The following is a 25,275-nucleotide window of genomic DNA, read 5'->3' as shown; positions in this document are numbered from 1 at the left end:
GTTTAAGTCTCGGCTTGACAAAGCCCTGGCCGGGTTGATTTAGATGGGATTGGTCCTGCCTAGAGCGGAGGGCTGGACTTGACGACCTTCTGAGGTCTCTTCCAGTTCTGATTCTATGATAAGGGGATGGTTGGATGAAATAACATGATCTTGGTAACTAATTGACCATTCATTACCAGTTGGAAATAGGTCAATGGAGGGATGATAGGAGTTGCTATAGGGAACTTTCTGGGTGTCTGGCTGGTGAGTCTTGCCCCCATGCTCAGGGTTTAGCTGATCGCCATATTTGGGGTCAGGAAGGAATTTTCCTCCAGGGTAGATTGGCAGAGGCCCTGGAGGTTTTTCGCCTTCCTCTGTAGCATTGGGCACAGATCACAGCTGAAGGACTCTCTGCATGTTGGGGCCTTCAAAGTATTTGAAGGCTTCAATATCTGAGACATAGGTGAGAGGATTATTCTAAGAGGGGTGGGCGAGATTCTGTGGCCTGCACTGTGCAGGGGGTCAGACTAGATGATCATAATGGTCCCTTCTGACCTTAAAGTCTATGAGTCTATGAGTCTACATAGGCTATGTGGCATAAGGGAGGACACAGAATGACTGGGCTTGGCTTAACTTTCCTAATTTGCCCTGATCCATAGCTGAAAACCTGTGTGTGGCTCTTTCACTGGGTCTGTCCCAGCTGCCAGTGATGTTTGTGGGGATTTTTGTGTGACAACCACTGGCAAGATGTGACCTATCACAGGAGAAGCCAGCCTGTTGCTGGTTCAGTAAAGACTTTTGAAAATGATAAATCACAGTTGCAATGTTTAGAGATGGGTGGACCAATCAGGGCTTTGCCCAGCAACATACATACCAGAAAGCATGGTATGTAGCCAAAGATCATATCCTACTGTGCAGCTTCACCCAAGTTGCTCCTGTCTTTCTCCTCACAATTTAGCCTCTGGGCTACTCACCTCATACAAATTCCTCTCTTCCTTAACAGTCTCTGCCTGTGAGAGAACTTGCTGCCCTGTTCTGCATACTGAAAGAGAATGTGTTGCCCTGGTCAGCAAGGGTTTCACAACTAATAAATTGGACATTAACATTGTCTGTCAGTCCAGTTTTGAGAGAGGCATAAAGCAAATCTGTCCCACTCAAAGAAAAAAAGCTTCATAGCTACCATTGGTAGAGGCTAAAGAAGCAACCAACCCTGAACTTGCCACCAGCAAAATGTTAAAATGCTTAAACATGCTGCCTTGCACTTCAGTTGTGTTTATTTTCTAGTGTTCCTCTGCTTGCAGCTTCACCAGTGTCAGCAAAAACCCCTGGGTTACTTGCTATCTGGTATCTCCTGGAAGCAGCTCCAATACATTCCAGAAAGGTTTCCTCCCAGCAATTATACTGAAACTCAACTGAGCACTTTCCAGAGTGTTCCAGGAATTAGCCTCATCTGACTGATCACATCACAGAAAAGAAACTAAAGGGGATTATTTTTATTTTAACGTTAGTAGTTCCCAGCATATGTTGCAGTAACTACTCCTCTAAAACCCCAGAACAAAGATCATGCAGTCCTACACCCCACATAGGCCTTGTAGTCTAAGATGATGATCGGACTGGGAAGCAACTCTACTTGGTGAGAGAGAGGACTTGATAAATCAAGACATAATTACATGTGGTGAGGAGTGGACAAGGGCACTGTGTGAGCAAAGACATTGGGCAACTGTTAGCACTGGTTGGAACACTTGTTAAAACATTCTGGTTTGTCAAAGTGTAATGTGAAGATTGGGGAACATGAGACAGAGACCTATGTGCTATTGCCTGATTTTTCACGCTACTGGCCCAGGATGTGAGTGCTCCAGATTCAAGTCCTTGCTCTTTCAAATTTAGAGTGATCTGGGATGAAAAATGCTGCTCTGACTCAGGAAGTAGAAACTTCCTTCCCCCGCCTGGCATCCCCTCCTGAATCCAGACTCCTTCCTGGATCCCCCTTCTTAAGCCTGAACCCCCTCATTCCCAGCTGCACTCCCCAGCTGGAGCCTTCACCCCCCTATCCTGTGCCTCAACTCCCTGCCTTAGCCTGGTGCAAGTGAGTGAGAGTGGGGAAGAGTGAGGGAGATGGAGTTGGGGGGAGGCTTGCAGAAGGTGTGAGGCAGAGGTGTTTGGGTTTTGTGTGATTAGAAAGTTAGCAACTTTATCCTCACGCCAGCTCCATTCCCCATTCCAGCCTCAGACGTCCCTTCAGTTGCAATCCTAGCCTTGACTCACTTACCGCTCTCCATGCCCCATCTGACCCCCGGAACCTCAGCTCCACTCCTGGCCTTGGTTCCCATGAAGAGGTGTGGACATAGCTTAAGGCTGAGCATGCTCCTGAAAAGGTTGGGGACCACTGTTCTAAAGGTTTTGAAACTTTGAGAGTTGCCACAGAACTGTCTGCCTGTGGTCAGCTTTAGTGACAATACTCACCTGCACTACTTCTGCTGTGCTCTTATCAGCTGTTTATAAAAGTGTAGCATGTACAGGCAGTCCCCGAGTTATGCGGATCCAACTTAAGTCGGATCCACACTTACAAACGGGGCTTTCTCGGCCCGGAGCTCACAGGCAGCGGGACCACCCAGAGCGCAGCGGTCCCGCCACCTTGACCTCCAGGGAGAGAAAAGCTGCTCCGGGTGACCCTGGTCTGCTGGGGACCGTCTCCAGCAGACTAGGGACACCTGGAGCAAAGCCGGGGAGGCGGAGGGGTCCCGTGCCTCTGAGGCTTTGCTGTGGCAAAGCCTCAGAGGCACGGCACCCTGCCGCCACTGCCGCTTTGCTCCCGGTGCCTCAGGTCTGCTGGAGACCATCTCCAGCAGACCAGGGACACCGGGAGCAAAGCTGCAGCGGTGGCGGAGTCCCGCGCCTCTGAGGCTTTGCTCCAGGTGCCTCTGGTCTGCTGGGGACCGTCTCCAGCAGACCAGGGACACCTGGAGCAAAGCCAGGGAGGTGGAGGGGTCCCGCGCCTCTGAGGCTTTGCTCCCCGTGTCCCTGGTCTGCTGGGGGGGGCGCAGCTAGTGCACCCCCCCTCCCCCGTAGTCCAGGCTTTTGTTTTGGACCCTGGGGTAGAGCAGCTGGGGTGCTGCCGGGTTGGTCCTGCAGGGACCTACCTGGCAGCCCAGCTGTTCTGTCCCAGGCTCGAGATTCAGCCGCTGTTGAAACTGATCAGTGGCTGATTCCAGGAAGCTGGGGGCAGAGCAATTCTGCCTCCAGCTTCCTGTAGTCAGCCCATGGTCAGTTTCAGCAGCAGCGGCTGAATCTGGAGCCAGTTCCGACTTACATACCTTAAGAACAAACCTATAGTCCCTATCTTGTACGTAACCCGGGGACTGCCTGTATATTAAGTCTTATGTATGTAAGGGTATGTCTACACTGCCACCTTAATTCGAACTAGGGTGGCTAATGTAGGCATTCGAAGTTGCAAATGAAGCCCAGGATTTAAATATCCCAGGCATCATTTCCATCTTGCCGAGCCCCGCCATTTTTAAATCCCCCTTAGTGCAGACTCCGTGCCCACGGCTACACGCGGCACGGAGTAGGTAGTTCAAATTAGGCTCTCTAATTCGAACTACCGGTACACCTTGTACCACAAGGAGTAATGGTAGTTCGAATTAGAGAGCCTAATATGAACTACCTACTCCGTGCCGCGTGTAGCCGCGGGCACGGAGTCTGCACTAAGGGGGATTTAAAAATGGCGGCGCCTGGCAAGATGCAAATGCAGCCCAGGATATTTAAATCCCGGGATTCATTTGCAACTTCAAATGCCTACATTAGCCACCCTAGTTCAAACTAGGGTGGCAGTGTAGACATACTCCATTTGTGTTACAGAAGCATGGTTCTGTATTTCTCAGGTAAATTTAGCATCCTAATGTGCCCTTATGCTGGAATGTATTTCCAAAATGCTTCATGATGTTATTAATGATCTGTATTACAGATGCACCTAGATACAGAGTTGACACTGCCTCCCCCCATTGTTCTAGATCTAGGAATAATTGGGAGAAAGGGGTGCAGCAGTACCCAAGTGGTTTCTGTCACATACAGAGCTTGCAGATTATTTCAATGGCACTCAGCTTCCACCACTATAAACATTGTTCCAGCACACCTAATTCTACATGCGGTATATGTGCAGTGAGAGCCAGTCCATACAAGCTTAAACATCTAAAGCAACAAGATAAATAAGCAGTGAGAGAAAGAAAGTAATATTAATTCCATTTCACAGATGGCAAAGTAGGGCACTGAATTTAAGTGAGTCACGCAGGGTCTCACAGAAAATGAACTCACCTTTTCTTGGTTCCAAGCTTCTGCCTCAACTTTTTTTCCTTTCCCGTATTTTATGAAGGGAGGCTTCCCCTTTTGCATTAGAAAGACACCTCAGTTCAGTACTGAGTCTACAGCATAACTGAAGGTTTCTTCTATTAGTCAGCTTTTCATTAAATTATAGCCATAAATATCACTTTGAATGTCTGTGACTGGAGCTGTGATAAAGAACTCATATACAAATGTAGAGAAAGATATGGCTGGCAAACATAAAGCAACACTTGTTACAGATTGTGTAACTGGTAAGTCTTTTCTGAACAGTGTCAGCTTAAATGTGAGCCAAATGAGCACGCAAGGCAGTTACAAAAGACTCTGTATTTTCTTATCCGTCATCTCTTATTTTCAGTAGCTTGTCTCATCAGTGGGGACTCAACGGGTTGAATGGATACATTCAAAATGAATCTTTATACAGAGGCCAACCTCAGCTAACACAATTCTATAGATTGTGACTGGTTGCCCTCTGTTTAGAGATGGAGTATTAAAACTAGGGAATTCAACTTTAAAGAGGTATGGTTGTCCACCCCAGCTCATTGTCTGCTTCTTCTTAAGCTTTCAGCACTCACAGAACTTAACATGGGCTGTGAAATGGGAACTGCACTATTGAACCAGGCCAAAATTGAACCATTTTAGAGATGAAAGGTTCTGGAGCCTATTACCAATATTTTAGGCAGCCAGTGTGCTCCGAATCAAAGTTTTTTCCTAATGTCCTTATGTGATTGTGTTCAGTAGTAAAAAGGATAAACTAGCTAATATGTTACAATGACTGAGCAGCATCAGATACATACCTTTATGGAAAGCAAGAAGCAGTGAACCATTATAAGCAGTACATGCACTGAATGCAACAAAAACTAATGAAGTGCAGAATTAAGCAGGCATCTCTGGTTTGTCTTAGGTTTGAAGTATGTTACTATGTGTAACCCTGGTATGATAAAAGCTGCCCTGGGTCTATAGACCCACCTTATCTAAAAATTTCTCTTCACAGTCAACAGAAACAATGCACAACATAAAATCTTGTCTAAATGAATTTAGTATTTATTTGTAGCTTTTAAATTGGTACTATTTACAATAAGTCTTGAAGTACAGCTCACATTCGGTAATTAAGCTCTGGCAGTACTGAAGTTAGACCACTAACGTTTGCAAATTACATTTCTAAGTCATAAAAAAGGAAAGGAAGTGACTAAAATAAATGTTTCTCTTCCATTACAAGTATCACAGGACATGTTTGCAGAGTGCTATAAAATCCAGTCAAGGAATGCTCCCCAAAAAGCATCCTGCTATGTGTGCGTTGAGTGGTGAGATGAAGAATGTTTCAGAAACACAAGCAAAGGAATTCCATGTTTAGTATGGAAAATTTAGCAGTTCAGTTATTCACAATAGCCTTACACAAGCCCGATGCTAATTAATGGTCCCATTCTTCTTCTCTTTCATTGACACCCTCTTCTTCCTCTGGGAATGCTGAGTCATTCTGACTTTTCAGATGCTTAACCCCTGCAAATATAAAGATCGTATTTAAAGTCACATTCAATTGGACTAACTGCTGCCCTAAAGAAAGAAAAAAGCCACAAAACAATGGAAAGTTTTTATAAGTGACCTCATCGGTGCTGCCTTTCATAGCCTTTCAGTTCATGCACGTTACACCAACGGTATGTCTTTCCATTCCAGGATTCCTGACAGCACTCTTGGATCGGAATAACAATGTCCCACTCAATCAAGTTAAGCCTCTGAAAAGCTAAAATAATGGCAGATGTCTGTGGGTTCTTGGCCAAGAAGAATTTACAACTTCTGTTCAGTTGTGAGCCCTGAAATGTGTCTCTTGGAGAATAGATGCAGTGCAGACTCCTGGCCCAAATCCTTGACTGCTTGGACTCACCTGTTCTTGACCCCTCACCTAAGCAATTTCACATTATGTGTAAATCAACTGGATGATTTTTACAGGTTACTCATCCCTTGCGGCATCCATAAAAGTAGAACTTAACTACATTGGGAACTGCAACTTGCCATTAATACAAATGTCTTCCTTCCAGGCATGTCAACAGGAGTTTTGCAATGGGCTGTTGGTGTGCTATGGTCCTAGCAATGTGCTTTATCATTATTCATATATGAATACAACCCAAAGCATGCTTTGGGAAACAAATAACTAACTGGCTAAATCACATTCAGATCAATGTCATGTCTTTTAAATAGCACCTTTCGTCCTAAATAATCATTGAGTACTTCTACACTATAAGCACAGTGCACGATGCCCAGTTAAAATACTATGAGGGTGAATACAAAGGCAAACATAAAGTAGGCAGCATTCTGCTTAGCCACAAAACAACAAGAAGCTGGTTGACCCTAGGACACTTGGTAGGCTCACACACACCCTCCAAAAATGTTAATGTACTGGCCCCTGGCTCTTCCTTGTATCTATGGGTACCTCTGTGCTAGAAAGGTTTGACACTAGGAGATCTCAGCTCAAAGAATTAAAGCACCATGCTAAAAGTGAGAAGTGCACACAATGTGCAGTTTTTCCTTCTTTTTCCCCTACCACTAGTTATTATATTATAGTGTTATCTCTAGTTTTGCAGTATTCAGCATCTAGCCAACACCAGTAGCTGCCTGAGAGTGAACTTATTAAGCCACCCATCAAACCTCCAGGCCATCCTTCATTTACCAGCTCACTTGCCTGCTTCACTGACTTCTTAGGAAGAATTTTAGAAGCAGCAGGCAGCTGCTACAACTAGTCAGAAGTTTCTGAAACAGCTCAGGCTTGAACAAACAGAAGATACTATAGGAGCAAAGATAGGTAGGTGTGTGTGTGTGTGTGTGTGTGTGTGTGTGTGTGTGTGTGTGTGTAATGATGCATTTGCCTTGCCTTGCCTTGTGGAGAATAAATTGAGTGGACTGCAGATTGGAGTCCACACAGAGTAAAAACATTGAAGTTTATTAGGTCTCTGTGTATCAGGTAGGGCTGGGATAAGAAGAGACAACAGTCCTCTTAGCACTGAGATTTAGTTTTGAAGTTTGGCTTGAAAACCCAGCCTTTCTGTTGTTTTAGCCATAGATGAAAAATGTGATCCCAAATTTCATGCCTATTATTCATGTCTGAAATTACCCCTGGCCCCGCTCCAAAAACAAACATAAAAGGCCTGCAGGAACAGATCTAAGCACCAACTCCACAACCCACAATGCATAGTCACTCTGAGGCTGGGACTGTGATTAGTTTCTGACTGGGTCTAGCTCACTTGGCAGACAGGCATCTCATCACTAATCAGAGATGACGTGATCGGCAGCAATGCAAAGAATATAATGTTTGCTTAAAACACAACTTCTTCAGCCCTTTCTCCAAGAGCACAAATGTGTTTCTCTGTACGAATCAGGCATACTTCCATTGGCCACCTTCTAATGTCAAAATGCTTCTTCATTCTTAAATAGGTTCTTATATTCTCAAGCAAAGCAATGCAACTCAGCATCCCAATATAAATAACCATGTCTTATTTGTAGCTATCCTATGGTTATAAGCATAAGGCCATGTCTACACTTGCAGCAGCATGTAGGGTATGGATAGCTACATACTGGACTCTGTAACGTCACACAGCAGTGAAAGGAGCTACCAGGGACAAGATAGCCACCTGTTAAATTGTCAACAAGAGCACTGCAGCTGTGAGAGGCACTGCTTGGACATCTAGGTTATTACCCACAGGTGCTGTTGTGGCTGTACACTACTTGGCTAAGCAATGCTGCCCTCTACAATGCCATTATACCCATGTAAGCAGGCTGTTCAGTGTCTGTACTCTACACATGGTTGTAAGTGCAGATATAGCCTAAGCGGTCAAGATTTTCTGAAGAGCTCACAAGATTTTCTTCAATTTTTAGGCAGCCAAGCTGGAAACACCTGAAAGGGACCAGTTTTCACAAAGTGTTAGGGCCCTGCTCTCTGAAAAATCAGTGGTTGATGCTGGACACCCAAAAACAGAAGCATCTCCTCCTACTCCATCCAACTTCCTCTCCCTCCATCCTTCCCCTCCCCCCCGAAAAAAACCCAGACTCGAAAAATTTAGCTATTGTCATAGCTAAAACTTGATGGAATATCATGAACTTTAAAGGGAGGTACTGAGTCTATATGAGGCTTAGATCAATGTTTGAGACACAGTGGAAAAGCTTCATACTGAGACCATTTGCTATATGAGGCACAGAAATGCTAGTTCTAGCGCTTTACCCTAAATCTAGTACGGCTGCTCTTTCACAAGCTCTGCCTTTTTCAACTTAGGAGTTGATTCCCCTTTCATAGCATGTAGAAAGCTGAGGTGTGCACCGTCACACGTGCCACCAATATAAAAGTGAAAGAGGGCAGCTCACAGAAGTCTAGTAGTATTGCCAGGGGCAGCCATAGACTATATTGGAAAGTTTCTGATGGCATGTTTTTCCCAATGGAAAATTCAGATTTGTCAATAGCAAAATATTTTGCAGAAATGTGGCAATTTCAACGAAAGTTTTGTTTCAAAGGAAAACTAAAAAAGGAGCAGGGATTGGATCAGATCAGAATGGAACAATTATATTTTTCTTTTGGAAAAAGAAATTGACATTGTGGTAATCCCTAAGGCATGAAAAATCCAGTTCTTGCCATCTACAATGGCAGGCAATATTATGGTAATTCTCTTTCCATTTGGTACTGTATGAAACCAACCATTTCTAGTCTATTACTATACTGGGAGTTGCTGTTTTTCTGAAGGTGCTGCATCATGCATAGACAATTACAGTCCATGACATTTACTCAGTTTCAATAACTCAATGTGTTTGTTGTATGAGGAAAACAGGTAAGATAATTTGTCATCTTAAAAACATGGGGCCAGATACCTGTCAGTCACATTTACTTTAGCAAAAATCGGAAGTAAATTTGTTTATTTATCTGACTGGCATACCTGAGATCAGAATCTAGCCTGTGGCTCTTAACTTATTAGCCATGTGCACTTAATCCTGCGTCAGTAAAATATTCAGGTTTCACAGGCAATAATGATTCTGGAATTTTCTAATTTTTTTTAGTAGTTGACATTGCATTTTTCATATTTTAATGTATTTTAAGGTAATAGCCTATGTTTTAACAAAACCTGAGCAAATACCATGTGGTATCAAATTGACTTCCTATGTTCATCAGCAGAGTTGGAAAAAGATGTACCACATCCATCTCTGTCACTTGAGCTCATATAGGAACTGATAGATATAATAGGTTGTCATCCTTTATCTGGACCAGCACTACAGGCAAATGGGACACACAATTTGGCAGTGAAATTCACAAATATTTTCTTTCAACTAAGGAAGGGTAAGACTGAGAAAACTTCACTCCAGTTGCACATTCTGGCATGGGGTGTTCTCTAATGTTCTCTGCCTGTTTTTTCCAAGTTTGGTCCCTTCTGCTTCATCCACTTCAACTTGTCCCTGTCCTGCTTCTTCCCTGCCTTGACACCTTGACCCAGCCCTATTCTCCTTGTCTAACTAGTCCCAGTCTCCACTCCTTAGACTTCTCATCCCAGTCTCCTTGCACAGTCAATCCTAATTTCCCCATCTGAGTTCCAATCTTTGTGTTAGGATTTGTAAGGGTTAAATAAGGGGTCTTGGTAGTTGCAACCATGGCAATGGGGCATAGCCCAGGTAGACACTGCTTCTATTGATTTATAGACTTGTTTTGATTCCTCCTTTCCTGCTTGCTCAGGATAGATGCAATGTTTATTGAATGCTCTATGTGTTAACAATGCCATCTTCCTTACCCCATTATCCGTTCTCATTTGCTCTGAAGTCTACAGTCAGGGTCACATCTCCTTTCTCCCTTGTAAGTTGCTGATTTAGGGAGTTTTGTGATGTGAGAACTGCTTGCATCAACTAAAAAAGCTGTAAATAGTAAACAGGGGCAGGTATAATTATATTTATCACATGGTTATGATTATGCATTATATGGATGCTCACATTACTAAATTAGGGTTTAAAGAGTGATATAATTGATAAGTTTATTTACATACTAACTAAGATAAAAAGATGCACCTGTGGTTAATTTGTTGCTCACTCAGCTCCCAAGGTGGGGGAGGTTCAGGATGGAATGAGTATCTGCAATGAAAGTGCCCTTCTACTCCATCCGCCTCTGGGTAACCTGTTCTTTTTTTAAACACTTTCCCCTGTCCCAGTCTCCATGTCCAGGCAGTTCCAATCTTTCCTTTGCTCCCAGTCCCCTAGGCCCAGCCTCCCTTCCTGGTTTCCTTTCCTCCCCTCCTGCCACTAATTTCCCACCACAGTTTCTCTCTTGCCCCACACCAGTCTTATATTCACCAGAACCTTCTTTTATAATACATAGGAACCATGGGGCAATAATACATGCCCAGTGAGTGTGGAATCTTTAAAAAATCTTTTTGCACATGCTCAGAGATGTTTTACAGTTTAGTAGCTAATATTTTCAATGGAGTTATAAATTGACAAGTGTGCTCTCACAGGAAAAACAAAAGGCATATCCCTGGCACAAGGATCACCCCCTGGCCAAATTCCAAGCCCCTCCTCCAATACATGTATTCAAACAGCTGCCCAAACAGAAGACCACCAATTTTTTTAGCATTGCGAAACAATGTATTTTCCCCAAACATCATTCTCAGAAACAGCTGGACATTTTTGGTTGAAACTTTTCCAAAATGATCACCTTGAGGCACATATTGGATATGATAAAATTTAGCCCCAAAAGTTAAAGTTTGGCAAATGTATTAACAAGCTAAAACAGCATCTTGTAAGGGGCCTTCATAGACAGTGCTACAGTCCTGCCTCTATTATTGTTAATCAGTGTTCCATGCTTGTTTCCATCATTCCTATTGCTATCCAGAATCACATCATCCAAATCATTAGCAAACAGTCAGATTTAAATCAAGCAGGCAAATTTTGGGCCTCTTCACTGGCTTAGCAGCATCACAGCATTTCTAAAAGTGTCCACAATTTATCCAGCTATTTCAATGTATTTCTGCTTTATTTAGTATGTTTTAAACCACACACATAAAACTGCATAACTGTGAGAAGTTAAAAAAATGGTTTGGGTACCCTTGTATGACAGGGACTAGTGCTTTAAAAATGTCTTTAAAGAAGAGAAATGTTTATGTTCTAATTTCCCACAAATGTAGGTTTCTGACCATCCAACTCAAAACACTGTTACAGATCCACACATTCACCCCCTGTTGTTTCCCTCTAGAGAAGCTACATTTTACACATTTGCTGTGCCCTGAACACTAAGAAAAAAAGGTAAGGAATTCCTAGGAACCAGAATAGCAAATTTTTTGGATTATTTTTAAGAAGAAACAATAGCAGCTATGGACAAAAGTGAGAACACAAGACTAGTAACTCCGCTATGGACTCAGTTGTGATCAGACTGTGATTGTATCTAAAGTTACAAATCTACCTAATACCATTTATCCTGATGGATTATTCAAAATCAAAGAGTACTAGGTACAAGTATGAGTACAACTCAGAGATTGGCCCAACTAGTTCAGAAAACTTAAAGTGCATTATTTCTCTCAATGGAAAGGCTATTATTTTATTATCTTTTTATCACTGGGCTGAGTCAGTTATTTCAAACCACACAACTAGAAAGTGTATTTGGAGAAGCTTTGTAAAGGCCTCTTCATCACTGTCCCTCAAATTATCTCTTTGGCCTTGTCAGAACATTTTGTACCATTGCTTCTGCTCCAGGGAACAGCGTGAAATGTTGGAGGCCTAGTGTAGGCACAGCTCTGTGACTTCCTGCATTATTTGCAGTCATAGTTGTTCACTGTAGATTAAGTGAAAAGCTCATATTTTGTCCTGGTGCCTTAAGAGGCTCCATCACATGGTGCTTTAGAAGCCTAAGACAGTAAGGAAGTCAGATAACCTTCGTCAAGGCTGAAGAACAACAACAAAAGCCTTAACTTTGAAGAATACACAACATGAAAGCAAAAAGTCCCCATTAAGTGACTGTTTCTTTCAAGTTATTTCTAAATATTTTGGGATTTTTGCACCACCATAACCTTCCCCAATAATATCTGGCTGATTCATGTAAGTTAATACAGTACTGACATCAATAGGACTTCAGCCTGCTTACTGACTGCCCAGCGTCAGAATATTGTAAAGCTAGCAGTGAGCTAGTTAGCAGCTGGGCACTGGTATTTTCTGTGTTGCAGCAAGAAAACACACCCAGGGAAGAGTATAACTTGGAGCATGGGAGAACGAAGCAGGTGTTTATTAAATATGGTTCAGTGTTATCGGGAGTTTTGTTATCTAAGCATCACTGCACTCTGGGTTGTTTTATTGTGTAGGCATGTGACCCATTGGGGCTTTCTTTCATCAAGGAAAACTGCAGTGCAATATTCTGGTTCTTATTGTGCAATACAGTGAGTTGGGGAAATCAGAAATTAGCACCAATTGTTTCCTTGAATGAAAAGCACCGAGTTACTTAAGAAACAAAAAGTTCAGTGTGCAATGCTCACTCCATAGCATACCTCCCACTTTGTAATTACACCCTAAAGAATAAACTTCACTCTTGACGAAAAAGTCATTCCATGATACTGCATCATACTAATGAAGTAGAAACAAACTGGAAAGACAAAATTAAACTCTTCTTATCCTCGTTCATTCTTCTCCTGATGCATGTTACATTAGCAATGTATGCCATACCCACTGTCTTTTCTTAATAGCAAGAAAGTACCACCAAATCAGGTGCTGTTCAGGGTTTAATCTGTATCCATTAATACAATAGTGCACCGAGATCAAACCACAAATACAGACCCTGAAATAGCACGCCAAAATAATGAATATTAATGTAATACCAAAATTCCAGGGAGCAGATGTTCCTTTGTACATGTGACAGCACTAAGCTGAACATATACTGTTATAGATTTATTATTAATAATAAATAATGAAATAATAATAATTAATATTAAATAATTTATACTAGTAAAGGATAGGTCTCAATGCTAATCCACAAATGAGTCTCCCTTGGTCTTAAATATCTGTTTTTTTTCAGCCTGCAAATAATCTGTGTGCATCATTACAATCATGCCCTCAATCAGTTCGGTTTACATTCTGGCTAAGGTTATTTTGTTTTCACAGTATGCTCTGCCCTGAGCCACTTCTTAGTTTGCTTCACCCTCTCACGCTTTGCCGACACTTTGCCCCGAGGTTGCTTGCTCAGAGAATGTTCTGTTCTGCTTCTACTAGCTCTACCCTAAGGTCACTCTGTTCGCACTTGTCTTGCTCCATTACATTTGCTCTGTTCGTTTGCTGCTCTGCAGTCCCAGTGCTCAGGTTTTAAATTCTGCTGTGAAACCGCACTGCTTGTAGGTGGTTTTGCTCTTCTACCGTCAGTCCTACAGCACTGTTTCTCAGTTCCACTCATAATGCCATTCGGATTTCCGTTGCCCCTTCTTTCCTGCTTCCCCTACCCAACAATCAGTTGGTGCCTTTAAGCTGCTTTAAAATTATTTTGCTCAAATTCATTCTCTAGCCCACATTAAAACAAAGACTGCATGAGCATTGCTTTTTTATTTTACTTTGGGAATCCCTTTTTCTTGCCATGATTTCTTTACCCCATCGGGGTAAGATTAGTGTTTTATCAAAAGGCTCAGATTTCACTGCAGATAATTTAATCCAATTAACACTGAGGAAAAAAGCCTGAATGCCAAACCATTTTCAGCAAACATGCACTAATACACTTTGAACTGGTAAATGCATTTTACATTAAAACACTGCCTCAAAGCATAATTCCTGATAAATTACAAGCACAAATGAAGCAACTTTCTGACATTTTCATGGTCACATCATAAAATCTGTGACGGTTAATCAACCGCTTGCTTTTATCCACCTAACCAATGCACCAGTTTAGAAGATTAGTCAGTATCACAAGATGTGAAATAACCAAATGTTACTGTAATTACAGCTGCTCTAAAATTTGGAGAAAAATTCTGGAACTTATGTAATGGTGTGAGCCTGATATAACATTGTGTGCCCTGCGTCCATCTCAACCACCAACCTCAAACATGTTCAGCTTATGCTGTGGCACATTAAAAATATAGTGGCTATTTGCAAAATTCATATTTAGACCTGAGTTCCTGTTTCAAACTCAATGTTTAGGTCAGTGTTTGGCTAGAAAGATTTGGGTTTGGGCCCCTCGCTATTAAAAACACACTGGACAAGATTTTCTGTACAACTGGGGATGTGAGTACCCAACATAAAACATTCTGAAGTGCCAAAATTTGCAGAGGGCAGACACTCAGCCCTTTCTGAAAAACCAGGTTTTTATAAAATTGTCTCTCATTGGATATTCAATAGTGGGGGCACCCCAAAATCACTTTAACCATTGTTTTTTTCCCCAAAATAAAGGATCTATTTGAGGCATATGGAGCATAAACATTACAACTGATTAATGCTTTTCAAAGATGTGGAATTTATTTTCTTCTTTTGCTTTGCTTTAAAAATGGCCCCATATCTCCATCACAGTGTACAGCTGAGATTTGCTATGACCCCTGAAGTCTAATAACTTACAATTAAGGCAGGCCTCTCTGTACAGCACAGTGAACAAAGCACACAAAAAAACTGAAGCACATACAGGTTAAATGACTTGGTCCAATGTCACATAGGGCCAGATGGAGCCTTTAAGCTCAGCTCTGAGCAGGTTTTGTAGCTGTGCGATGCCAAGAGGAACATGGAGAGTTGCAACTTCTCCTTTACCTCCCTTCTTGAGTGTAACTCTTCCTCCAGTGAAAGCAATGTGCTTCTTTCACCATGGCGTGCTACCCAACCACTTTTCTTTCCGACTGTCTGTGCCTGAGCTTGCAATCCAAGGCAATCCTCCATGAAGACCCAACAGCTGTTGGGATTACATCTCTTTATTCCACTACATGACTACCCAGGACACAAATAAGGCTAGTGTTACAAAAGAAGTCCCTTATTAGAAATGCATCTTTATATTGGCTGGAGTGTGCTCATTCACATGGTGCACCTTCATGCCTCAAAGGTGGGGTGACTGTGTGTGTGTTTTATTAAAATAGGTACCCCATAGGCAAAGAATGAGTCTTGGGATCACAGTGGACACCAAGTGCCTCATAATGGTGATGTACTTGATTGCTGGATTTATTCCATCCCAATGAACAGCCTTCTAGAAAAAAAAGGGGTCATGTCTTCATAAACTGGCATCACTCTACTGACTTCAGTGAAACTAAGCTGATTTGATCCAGCTAAGGATCTGGCCCCTCAAACCTTACCAAAGAGATATATCCCACTCCACTTCCTCCAAGTATCAGACAGTATCCACAAAGGAGAATACAAATGGCTCACATTGGGGGAGGATGGACAGGACCTTAGCCATACCTGAATATGGCATATCCCTCACTCATCTGAGAAAGGCCCATCAACAAAAAAAATCCCACTACATAGTTGTCATCATTTTGTAGGGCCTAGTCCATCTCCATAAAAGCTAAAAGAAAGCCAATTTCTCATTGACATTAATGAGCGTAAGGCTTAGCTACCTAAAGGTCTATCGTGCATCTTGAACCGCCCTACCTGGAACAAATGGTGCCTGGTGCTGAAAAGGTGTGTCTTTCCGCCTTGGTTTCATTAGCTGATCATCTGCCTCAGTTATTCTCTGCTCCTGGGTAGTGCCTGAGGAGTGGTGGTTATCATTACATTTAATAGACTCTGCCTGTTCTCTGCCTGCAGATGTAACAAATTTTAAAACATAGTAATAAAACCAAAACCTACACAAGCCTGTTATGAAAGAAATTGATTTCTGCTCTGTTACGTGTATATGCACAATATAAGTGACAAACCTTCAGGACTTGACAAAATGTCTGATGGTGTTTGCTGCCCTCCCTGAGACCTTTTATAGGCCTGATTTCAGAAGGTCACCGTGCTGCATTTTCTGAAAATTCAGGCCCCTGTGCAGGGTTTGAGGTAGAACATTCAAAAATGGAGAGTCCCAAAATCACTCGTGCCTCTCAAAAATGTTTACATCTCTACACAAATACCTGTTTTGACTTACAAGGATATTTTAAACAAAACTATATGGGCAAATGGAAAATACCCAAAATAGCGGTTTTTGAAGTCTGCAGAACCTGACTTAGGGTTTGATCTACTAAAAGCCCCACACACCCACAACACCCTCCTGCTTCAGTGAGGGAACTGCACTGGGACTTGTAATATCAGACCACTATGTCCCTTATGAGTATTTAACTGTTTTCTGTTCATGAGATGACACTTTAAATAGCGTTTCAGGCTGGCAACATGCACTCACAGAGCTCAGCTTTCAGACACAAGCATATAGTAACCCAGTAGCAAACACAGTCTCTTAGGCCTCTGTGTGGTATGGGGTTCAGATGAGGGCTGAGAAAGAACAATGCTGAGGGCTGCTACGAATGGTGATCTTAAAGCTGTGAACCAGCAAGGTGAGAGGAGCAGGTACTGTAGACTGGGGGGCCTGCAGGAATTGTACCCCACCTATGGCAACAGACACTGGGCCTCCCACTAACAGAGATAATGTTTTCTTACAATCATTAAGTCCATTTCTTGGATATGGCCAGGTCTAAGCCTCTCACAGCTGCCCTTGCTTTCACGCTCTACTACGTGCATCTTTTGAGCACACAAATGAGCCTTGACCCTGGACCGGCAGGGGGAGTGACTAAAACTCCTAACAATGGTGACTAGGCACAGCAGCTCTGTCCCTGGACTGTGCTCAAGCATCTTTGCCCTTAGGCCCACTGCACAGCCTGCTGTGCATTTCCATCCATCAGACCCGGTTGTACAAGGTATAAAACATCTTCCTCTATTGAAGTTGATGGTGCTCAGCGTCTTACAGGTGCTATGCATGCAGCAACATCCTCCCTCTTCACACCTTTCATCGGCTCAGCAGCCTGTTGGCTCCAGCGCTTGCTTAACTGGCTTCTATTCTCCCTGCCCCAGTAAAAATTCAGGACATGATAGCGTATGGATTACTGCCTTTGGATAGTTGGTGATAAAGTTCATATCCACTACTCCTGTAAAGGTCAGAAAGCACATAGGGACAGATGCTCAGCAGGAGTACATTTGGCACTCAGTTTCAATTAAATCAATGGACTTGCAACAGTGACACTAGCCGAAATGCTGGCCCCTAAAGTTAATGCTACTGTCCCAACAATTGGCACTGTTTATTTTAAACTAAGTGAGTAGAAGTATTTTCAGCATGAAGAATCAAAATATACATGTGCAAAAAGATTTCCCAATCTGACATTCAAATAAAAACATGAAGCCATTTTAATTCCACATACACAGACTATCTCCATATACTTTTCTACACTTCCAAATATTTTACATACATAACATCAGGTTATTTTATACTGCATGTTGGATGGGTTCTATAGAATAAATGCAACATGTGATAGGTCTTAGTGTACTTAACCAAATATATTAAGCACATTTTTTTCATATGACAAAGATTAAAGAAGCACAATTCTCATTTCATTATGGCTCATGGAAAACATTTAGCTAATTTCCCACACACCACAGTGGAAAAATATACCCTAAACCCTTTAACCTTATTAATCAAAAGTCCCCTAACTAAACATTTTCATGTTTTATCCCAACTATATTAAGTACATAAATAGTTTAAGACGTGCTGAAGAAAGAGACCCTGACTGCTGTAAAGCAGTTAATCAGGCAGTAAGAAGGGAAGTTATAGGGTTTCCCAAGAATCTATTTTGGGATTTCTTGATTTCTGTTTACAGAAGTGACCTGCCATCTGTATCGAGGGATTGTTTATTCAGTTTAGGTTCAAATCACCAGATTCAGGGAAACAGCTATTGCAGTCTGCGCTCAGCTGAGGGTAGCAGAGTCAACAGTGTTGAGTGCTAAGTTATAACTGGGTAACTCTGCAAGTGTGTCGGGAGGGCACTAAAGGAACTTTCTCCTGTGCCCTCCCCTGAGTACAAGTCCAACTTAAGGCTAGTGCCACTACCAGCATTTTATTCCCCCATGGGTTGCTTGCTTATGCCCCTATACACATTCTGTGCCAGTGGGAGGCTAGCCCTCCCCAGGTTTCCCTGGTGGCCACTCTGGCCAACACCAGGGAAACTCTATGCCCCCCTCCCGGCCCCGGACCCCTTAAAGGGGCACGGGCTGGCTACGGTGCCCGTGCCAGGTGCAAGCCTGCCAGCACCCAGCCAGCAGACCCTGCACCTGGCACGGCACAGAGCCACCCATCCGATGTCCCCCAGCCCACCCCCTCTTCCCGGGACCAGGCTGGAGGCTCCCGGGAGCTTGCCCTGGACCGCAAGAGGCGGGCACCTTCCTGGGCTAGTGCGGACATCGTGGACCTCGTCCACGATCTCCGCACTAGGCACAGGAAAGTGGCCGGCTAGGGCAGGAGAGCTGCCAGCCTGGCCACCTAGGAGCAGGTGTGCATGAAAATCAAGGGGGTCCACTGAGACCCCCGACACTGAGCCCTGAGCTTACAACGGCCGTCCTGGGTCAGACCAAAGGTCCATCTAGCCCAGTAGCCTGTCTGCCGACAGCGGCCAACCCTAGGGACCCTGGAGGGGATGGACCGAAGACAGTGACCAAGCCATTTGTCTCATGCCATCCCTCTCCAGCCTTCCACAAACTTTGGGCAGGGACACCACTCCTACCCCCTGGCTAAGACTACTCCATGGACCCAACCTCCATGACTTGATCTCACTTCCCTTTCAACTCTGTTCTAGTTGTAGCCTTCACAGCCTCCTGCAGCAAGGAGTTCCACAGGTTAACTATTTGCTTTGTGAAGAACAACTTTCTCTTACTAGTTTGAAGAGCTTACAGCAGTGGAGAAGAAAAGTGAGACAGCGTAACCCACACACCTAGGCTATGTCTATATTACGATCCTCTTCCACAGGGGTTCCCAAACTTTTTGACATAGGGACCAGTAAATCCATTCATGAACTTTTGGAGGACCAGTAATGTTCACTTGCATATTCATTAATCAAATGATGAATATTCAAATAAGTTGTTTCTGGTCCTCCCAAATCTCCCAGTGTCAGCTTTAGCAAAGCTTTTGACATGGTCACCCACAATATTCTTGCCAGCAAGTTAAGGAATATGGATTGGATACATGGGCTGTAAGACAGACAGAAAGCTGGTTAGACCAGGGTTTCCCAAACTTTTTACTTTAATTGAAACCCCCTTTTTTCAGTTCTGCTTTTTGCAGCCCAAAAATATAAACACATGAAAAACAAACTGAGAAAATACCAGACATATAATATGTCTGGTATTTTCTCAGTAGGTAAGTTGTATTCTAGAAGTATCATTTTGTAGTTTCGAACTGCCTGGCTGGTAAATGTGCTCAGGCTGCATGAGTGTGTCTACCAGCCAGATAGTTCGCAACTACTCGAGGGGTGTGTGGGGGGGGGGGGGGGGAAGGGGAAGACAGCAGAATCCCTGTGCCGGACTAACTCGTGCTTTGCGGGGGGGAGGGGGGAGAAGAGGGGAACGGGGTCGGGTCAGTCCCACTCCCTGCAGGCTGATTCATTCCTCCCCTCTGCTCCCCTTGTTGTGCCTCTGACCAGCCCCACTTCCCCCAACCCCCTCTTGGGCAGCCAGTTCTCCCCCCCCTCCTCCTCCCAATCTGCTCCCCTTCTTCTCCCTTGGCCAGTCCCGCTGCCTGCATCCAGCCCTCCTTCCAGCAGTCGCTTCTCCCACCCCACCCACATCTTCCCCAGCCAGCTCCCTGCTGCCAATCTCACACCCCCCGGCAGCCCTGCTTCCACCAGCCCCCCAATCTCCCCAGCCTGCCCTGATTCCCCCATCCAGTGCTGCTCCCAGTGGCCAGTTCTCCCCTCCTCCTCACCCCAGAATCCCCTGGCACCTGCACCTTCCCTTAGCCCTGCACCCTCCTGGTGCCTCCCTTTGCCCTCTTTTTCCCTGATACCCACCCCCTCACCAGTCTCTGCCCCATTCCCCACCTGCCCCTCTGTGCCCTCACACACGATTTGCTCCATCCTGACCTTCCTCATGCCCCCCTTCTTTCAAGCCTTCTCCCAGCACCTCTTCCTCCAGCCCCCAGCGCCCTTCCCCTCTCCCAACATCACCCTGTCCCCCCTCCCACTGACACCGCCCCTCCTGCCCCTTCCCTCATGGTCTGCACTTGGCCCCCTGGCATTTGTCTTTCTCTCCTGCACCCTGTCCCTTGGTGCCTCCCCCGCCCCCGCCCCTTCTCCTCTCCTCGCCGCGGCCGCCGCACGAGCCGGTTCCCACCTTCTCCTTCCCCGTTGCGGGGCCGGGGTCCGCGCTCAGGCCCCGGAGTCCGAACCCGGAGCCAGCCAGGCCCCGCCACGTGCCTCCCGCGGGTTTCAAAACCCCGAGCCGTGACGTCACAGGCCCCAGCTCTTAACTCGCCGGCACTTCCGGGTGCAGGGGCGTGGGGCCCGATTCGACCGAATGGGTCAAATCGGCCTAAGGGCCGGCAGCCACCAGGCACGCTGAGCCCCGGCATTTCGGGCCGTGGACCATAGTTTGGGAAGCGCTGCTCTTCCACAATAGGAAATGCAAATGGAGTGCTCATTTGCATATGTTGCACTCATTTGCATTTCTGCCTCTGATCCCTTTTGCGCAAGAGCTTTTTGCACAAAAAAGCACTGTGTAGACGGCTCCTTTTCGTGAAAAAAACCCCTTTTGCACAAGAGCCGTTCTTCCTCCTTTTTTGAGGAACAATGGCTCTTGTGTAAAAGGGGGGTTTTGCTCAAAAAGGAGCCATTTACACTGCACAAAAACCTCTTGCTCAAAAGGGATCCAAGGAGGAAATGCAAATGAGAGCACAACACATGCAAATAAGCGCTCTATTTGCATTTCCTCTTGCAGAAGAGGATCGTAGTATAGACGTAGCCCTAGAGTGGTTCGCTGTCCCATGTCATGGCACTTCGACTACCTACAGTGAGAGATCAGAACAAGGGAGCTCTACAGCCTAAGTTGAGAGCCAGTTGGCTTTGTAGAGACTCGTATACTAAGATCCAGCGGTCCCAGGTTCAACTGTACCCAGTGGCAGTTACAACAACTTTAAGCATGTAAATGTTTTAGTGCACTGTAACTCAGGGTATGTCTACACTACCACCCTAGTTCGAACTAGGGTGGTTAATGTAGGCAACCGGAGTTGCAAATGAAGCCCGGGATTTGAATTTCCCGGGCTTCATTTGCATATTGCCGGGCGCCGCCATTTTTTAATGTCCGCTAGTTCGGACTCCGTGCCCGCGGCTACATGCGGCACGAACTAGGTAGTTCAGATTAGGCTTCCTATTCCGAACTACCGGTACACCTCGTTCCATGAACTAGTTCGAACTAGGGTGGTAGTGTAGACATACCCTCAGTGATTTAAAAAAAAAATCTAGGGTTAGTGGAACGTGGGGTGGTTGTTCCCTGTCTGCCCATAGGATCATGAGGAAGAAATTACGACATTTGTTTGAAAAATTATTCAGTAACACAATCTAAGCACCCCTCCCTGCGCCATCTAAGTGATGATAAATAAAGAATACAAACTACTGGCAAACATGACAGTTTTATGTGGGTGACAGCTGGAGTTGCATCGCTAGAATAGTGTCACCATATCCAGCAGTGCACCATAACTCCATAAACAATCAAAAACTGGCATCCAGCAATCATGCAAAAGGAATGAACTCATTTTCTAAATGCCTGTTAAGTGTCACCAAACTGCCTACTTAGCTCCAGTTAAGTCTTAAATTACAAAAATCAGACTTAATCTGCCTCTCACTAAAATCAATATGCCCATCATCACTGCTGCCACAACCAGCACTTTAAGCAACCAGGAAATGCACATTACAATTATTTAGCTGTTTTCCATTTTATTCTCTCAAGTTTTACTTTCCAGTCCCCTTTCCCCTTCCTGCATTTATGTATTTCTTTAAGCAGCCCTAGCTTGATATAATTATTACAAAGCATCAGCCTCAACACAAAAATGCTGTTGTAAATCCACCACAGATTGAATAAAGCATGTACAAAAGATTGGGGTCAGTTTATCTTGTTACTGACTAGTATGTTTCTCTCACTGACAGCCAGCACCAAGCAACTCTTACCAGTATGTAAACATCTCATTTTGCTGGTTTCCTTACACCCACACTAGCTTTCCTGCTGCACAAGTCAGTCAGCCTTTAGAATTTAGATAAGAAGCAGAAGCCCCAGCCGTCAGCTAAATAGATGTTTTGTTTTTTAATAGTTTCCACTTGTCTTTAGTTTAACCTGCTGAAAGCCAGATATATTCTTCAACTGATTGTTATGTAAGAAGCCTCTTGGTCCAATATTTCTAACAACTTCAGCTAGATCTTGCACATGTGTGATAGATTCTCATACGTGGGCAACACTTCTCTCTTTACATAGGCACTTGCCCGAGGGATCAGAAAAAGAGGTAGACTGTCTGGATTTTTCAGCTGACGTTTTGTCATCTCAGTTACCCAGAATCTCATAATAGCCTATAGCTAGTGTCCTTAAATTAAATCAACAGAGACAACTTCTCAAAGGTGCTGTGCCCAAAGGGACTCTGAAAATCAGTCTATGTGTATAATCGGAATTGCACCTATGAGCCAAGATATGTTGAGACCAACCCATTTACTTTGTGAAGTGTTCATTTTTAAGAATAAGAAAATCAAGGGACTAAGTCCACAGAGGGCATGTAGGGCTTGTCCACACAGATACACAGGGGTGTGACTGGACAGAGGCCAGCCTATGGCACACGACCTGGACAGATGGATTCTGTTATGGAACTTTTAGTGCAGGCCAACAGGAGACACATGGCAAGTTAGTACATGGCAGGCCAAGGTGCTATAGATTTACACCCTGATTACCCCACACTATCTGACCATGTAAACAAGCCTTTTGGTTGAGTATTTCAATGTCTAAATTTATGTGCCCTGTTGCCCAGTGAAAATCTTCTGCCCACGCTCCCTAGGCAATGTCTGGCACTGAAATGGGACTGAAAAAAAGCCAGTGCACTGAGCAGGGAGCACCTACACTAGCCAGCAGGAAATGCTAAGGACAGGGGTAGAGGCCTAAGCTCCTCCCATCAAAGGAATGTCGGTGCCTGACGCCAGGCCAAAGGGAGGTATCTATCTCCAATTGGGAGTGACAGCTGGGAAACCTCTCCTGGTGTTCAAGTTTTGGACTTAATGCACCTGAAGTGTCACGTAAGCCCCTAAATTCACTTTGTCTCACAAACTCACTCTTCTCAGCAGGCACTCCCACAGCATCACTGTTGGGAGCCGCTATGCCGCTATGGGACTCTGAAAATCAGGTTCTCTGGATTCTCTGAGGCCCAGTTCTCTGACAAAGAGATGATAGATGGTAAGACCCTCCTTGGCTATGCATTCTTTAGCCTCCTCTTGGCTTCAGCTCTCCACTATAAAGCCCCCAGAAATCTCCCTCTGGCTTCGGGTTGGGGCCAGCAAACTCCTCTTGCTGCTCTCCTGACTTTAGACTTCTCCCAGGAACAACATTTCTCTGGCTGCATGAATCGCCCACTCCGCCTGACTGACCCAGTCTGTTCTGATTCATTTATAGCCTCCCAGATCTGATGACTCAGTTTTCTGCAGCTGCACAGAACTCCACTTTCCCACTTCATATCACGTGCATAATGGTGGCCCATAGAGTTGTGTGTCATCCTCAATTCTAGAGCTGGTCAGGAACTGGAATTTCCATTTTATGGGATAGTCAGAAAAAAAATTGCCATAAAATCAAAATTCCAAAAGATTGTATTCAGGACCACTGAAGTGTTTGGTGTTGATAGTGTCAAAACATTCATTTCAATGTTACGTTGATTAATTGCATTGAGACTTCTAGAAAATGTATGGTATACATTACATATAACCTATTAAAATTAAGACTTTCATATAAGTGTCAAAATGAAATTAACTGAAGGGTTTTGACCTTTTCCTGCTAAAACTGTCACAGGTCCATAAAACATTATACTTTCTGTGTACCTTGCATGTTTAATGGTAAACTGTTTCACTGGAAAAAAATTGAGGAGCTTACTTCAATCCCCCTTGGATGGGCCAATCCAATTCTAGTGTCTGCGGTTGCTGGTGCAAATGGAATTCCCCAGCTGTTGTCCTCTGTTTGGAAAGTTGCACTGTGATTCTACTTCTCCCTTTCTGTGAAATCTCAAATGGGGGAGGAAAGGAATTCTGACTTCAGAAGCTATTTGACAGGAAGACATGAGGCAGCTTTGGAGAGGGATGGAGTGAGAGATACATACAGGCAGAATAATGGAAGATGAGACATCTCTTTTCCCAAGCATGTCTTTTCGAGGAAAACAGTTACTATTCTAACTCCTCTTTCAGCTTCCCCAAGTCTCAATATGGCATTCCTTCTGCTTGGCTTTCTTTATTGTATCTTCATTTTCTTTTTTGCTGTTCTTTTCATGGGCATTATCCTTTCCCCTTTTCTTCCCTTGAACTAGGTCTTTTCATTCTTCTTCTTTCCTCTTATTTCCTCTTATTTCTTCAGCTTCTAGCACAGGTTCACCGCAGGGTTTCATGCAAAGTGACCAGACAGATTTCTCTCTCTTTTTTTTCCTGTATATGAAGTACATCACAAAATTCATTAATGGGAGCTCTAAAGCTATCATTTCTGCCCTGGCCATACATCATCTGAGGTTAATGTCTTTTGGAAAATAAACTAATTCTTCCTGAATTCAGCAAGCGTAGTCAGAAAGCACTCTGGTAAGGTGGACTTTTTAGCCCCAAACTGGCACCAAAATCTTCAGCAGAATATTGCAGTATGTGTTCAGCCAAGAACTGAATTCTGCTTCAATCTTCTGCAAATCCCATGCAAATCTGAGTGTTTCAGATTAATTGATCCAATTTACTTGTTTTATGTGAAAGATCTGACTTTTATGTGCTTATCTGTTAAACTTGCTGTTCAGTCCTTCATTGAGTGATGACTGTAATCTTCATTATGATGCTCTTCTCAAGG

General features: G+C 44.0%; 1 protein-coding gene and 1 long non-coding RNA gene across 5 annotated transcripts in view; both read right to left on the bottom strand.

Annotated features, from left to right (window-relative positions):
* Window positions 1-4,625, bottom strand: part of LOC112545553 (uncharacterized) — a 55,385-nt gene extending 50,760 nt beyond the window's left edge. Inside the window, exon 1 of the long non-coding RNA XR_003089059.3 lies at window positions 4,291-4,625. This is a non-coding gene — a long non-coding RNA (uncharacterized LOC112545553). The remainder of the gene's footprint in view (window positions 1-4,290) is intronic.
* Window positions 4,626-5,203: 578 nt separating this feature from the next.
* The window catches only part of PPP1R1C (protein phosphatase 1 regulatory inhibitor subunit 1C), an 81,589-nt gene continuing 61,517 nt past the window's right edge, over window positions 5,204-25,275 (bottom strand). The window contains exons 5-6 of one of the 4 annotated variants that reach the window (XM_014572862.3): window positions 10,071-10,191; window positions 5,204-5,814 (exon numbers count right to left, since the gene is read on the bottom strand). In XM_014572862.3, coding sequence (XP_014428348.1) covers window positions 10,085-10,191 — 107 coding nt within the window. In that variant the 3' untranslated portion in view covers window positions 5,204-5,814; window positions 10,071-10,084. Of the gene's footprint in view, window positions 5,815-10,070; window positions 10,192-15,861; window positions 16,012-25,275 lie in introns of all 4 variants that reach the window. The other 3 variants (XM_006121696.5, XM_006121698.5, XM_006121697.5) reach the window with 3 other exon arrangements.

This window comes from Pelodiscus sinensis, chromosome 7 (genome assembly GCF_052426305.1).
Source record: "Pelodiscus sinensis isolate ZL-2025 chromosome 7, ASM5242630v1, whole genome shotgun sequence".
In the NCBI taxonomy this organism is placed as follows: domain Eukaryota; kingdom Metazoa; phylum Chordata; order Testudines; family Trionychidae; genus Pelodiscus; species Pelodiscus sinensis.
The sequence above is the reverse complement of the archived record's forward strand: the minus strand, read 5'-3'. Positions and strand labels throughout refer to the sequence as shown.